Raw genomic sequence first — 2599 nt, 5'->3', positions numbered from 1 at the left:
CTGCCTGCCACAGCCACAGGACCCTGCTGCCTGCTACAGACTCCGGGCTGCTTGCAGCAGGCCTTGCAGCTTCCCTGCCACCTGCTGCGAACAGCCTCAGCTCTGTGGCCAGTGGCAGCTGCCCAGAGCCTGGGCCAGTTGTGACATGCCAAGCAAAATGGCCTCGTGTGCCATGTTCTGGCTTGCATGCCAGGGGTTGCTGACCCCTGAATTAAAATTATAACACATTTATAATTTCCCATGTATGGAATCCAGTTGGTGGAAGGCTATCTTAAATTCCCCCCCTGCCTCCCCACTGCTGTGGCAGGAAAAGTAGTGGCAGGGGGCAAGGGATCAGGGTTTTGTTTTTGTTTTTTTTTCTTTTTAAATCATGCAACAATATATTTTAAAAGACCTTGAATGCAAGCAGCTGGACATCTGCAGTTGCTCAGCAAAATACAGTGCTTTCTCACCAAGAGTATGCCATTGTATATGATACACACCTTGTTTTTGAAAGGCAGCATGAAGAAAAAAAAATCTTTCTTGTAGTAATTGGGTGGCAGCAGTTTCAGAGCCACACCTACTGCCAGCCCTGCACGCAAGGTCTGGATTTTCAAAAATCTCTTCCTTTAAAAATGGGATTGAGGCACCTTTGAACATTTTATCCCAGTCTTGTTAAGTTTAGTTTAGTATTTAGTCATTTTAAGCAGAAAAAAATCTTTAAGGGTGTAAAAAGTAGAACACATGTAATGAAAATGTGAATCCAAACTCATTACAGTTTCAGGATCTCAAAATAATATTAGTCTATTTCCCTTACACAACACTTTACATATTCCCTCTATCATTCCAACTAGGACCCCTGTGCTTTGAATCTTCACAAATTTTTGAGAGCCCATTTCTTCCTAATTTATCTAGATAATCTGGATTTCCCAGGTGGCTGTGTGAATGTAGAATGCATGAATGTCCAATTAAAGATGATAATGTTTAGAAGCAGCACAAATGCATATACCACATTTTCCACTTTAAGTAATGTGAGTCAGTGGGTAATTTAGTCATACCAAGTGAATGCAGTACATTGCTCCTGTGATTAAGTGTTTGCATGTTCAATTTAGCATTGCACTTTTATGAGTATCTGTGAAAACTTCAAGTGTCAAACAAACTGCCCTTTATGCAAAATTATTCTTAAACTCATAAAGTGTAACATGTCAAAACACTGTCTCCATAAAAGCAATGTATGTTTTACATTACATGTAATAAAGTGCTCTAAGAATCACAGCCAATAAAGGAGCAAAGACAATCATTTATGGTAAATCTCAGGCTTGGAATGAGCCCAGTTTCCCAATCCCAACTCTTTTTCAATTAAAAACACTCCACCAGGCAAACTAGCTGGTTTCCTTTAAGTAAACTACCCCTGTGCTTCTTACCTGGCGGTTTATATTATTCCAACAGGTCAGGATGATCATTTGCCAGATGAGTAACACCAGACCCAAAGTTTTCCACTGGTTCCTGTTTCCACTAGCTCTTGTGGTCTACACAGCAGTAACCGGGCAGCTGGGGAGGATGGAGCCAATAGTACTCGCCGTATTCAACGTGTCTGTCACAGCTGCTCATGTGCACTATGGCATCTGTGTGGTAAATATCTGCTTTTCTAATTTTATTGCTGATTGCAGACAAAAAATTGCTACTGATGCAGAAGAGAGAGAGAGAGAAACTAATTTTAGCGCACTTGGTGTTGAAGGAGGGGGCTAGGTTCTTCAGTTTTTCAGTGTATCCTTTACTGTCCAAAGTTACAAAGTCCTAAATAAAGACTCGTTTACTGCAGGCACCATGTTCCCACAAGGAAAGACACTTATGTTGCTCAAAATATTACAGAAAAATTACTGCTCTCAGGTTGAAAACTACCAGGGTCATAATCTTTGTTGATGTGTTGTTGCACATCCCCAGACTCTCTCTCTTTCCCCTAGAGGTGCACCAATATATTGGTCCATATCGTATTGGCAACGATAAAAGGAAAATTTACATTATCGGCAATTGGCTTTTTTGGCTGATGCGGCTGATAATGTCGCCATTAAATGCTGTGTGCATGTGTGCAGCCACAGCATTCACACTGCCAGCTTGGCAGCTTGGAGAGCAGTGTCCAGCTGGTAAGTCTTTGGGGGGAAGGAGCGTGATGGAGGGATGGGTGTTGGGTGGGGGGAGAAGTAGATCAAGGCCCCTGCAGTAAGGGAGGGAGTGGGGCTGGGGCAAATGCTGCCCAGCCAGGGTGGGGTGAGGCCAGGCTGGAGCCGCAGCTCATTCAGGGGTGGTGTGTGTGTGTGTGTGTGTGTGTGTGTGTGTGTGTAGGTAGGACAGCTCCTGTTGTCCAGGTGTGTAGGGGTGTGTGTGTGTGTGTGTGTGTGTGTGTGGGTAGGACAGCTCCTGCTGCTGCGTGCACCTCCAAGGGAGGCACAGGGGGCATGTGCCTCCCAGATCTGTGCACAGGGCGAGGGCAGGCTGCTGCTGTGGGCTGGAGCCAGGGGCAGAACTGGCCTCTTCCCGGGGGGGGCTGGGCTAGGGCTGAGCTTCAGGCAGGTGGCAGTGGCACTGGGAAAGGGGGGACTACAGCGAATTCTGGGGTGGC

General features: G+C 45.6%; 1 protein-coding gene across 1 annotated transcript in view; it reads left to right on the top strand.

Moving 5' to 3' along the window:
* The window catches only part of LOC102387428 (ethanolaminephosphotransferase 1-like), a 90998-nt gene that overhangs the window by 84607 nt on the left and 3792 nt on the right, over positions 1–2599 (top strand). Inside the window, exon 9 of the mRNA XM_025201048.1 lies at positions 1429–1611. Within this exon, the coding sequence (XP_025056833.1) occupies positions 1429–1611 (183 nt within the window). The remainder of the gene's footprint in view (positions 1–1428; positions 1612–2599) is intronic.

This window comes from Alligator sinensis, unplaced genomic scaffold (genome assembly GCF_000455745.1).
Source record: "Alligator sinensis unplaced genomic scaffold, ASM45574v1 scaffold615_1, whole genome shotgun sequence".
Classification (NCBI taxonomy): Eukaryota; Metazoa; Chordata; order Crocodylia; family Alligatoridae; genus Alligator; species Alligator sinensis.
This window is presented reverse-complemented; position numbering and strand designations above follow the sequence as displayed.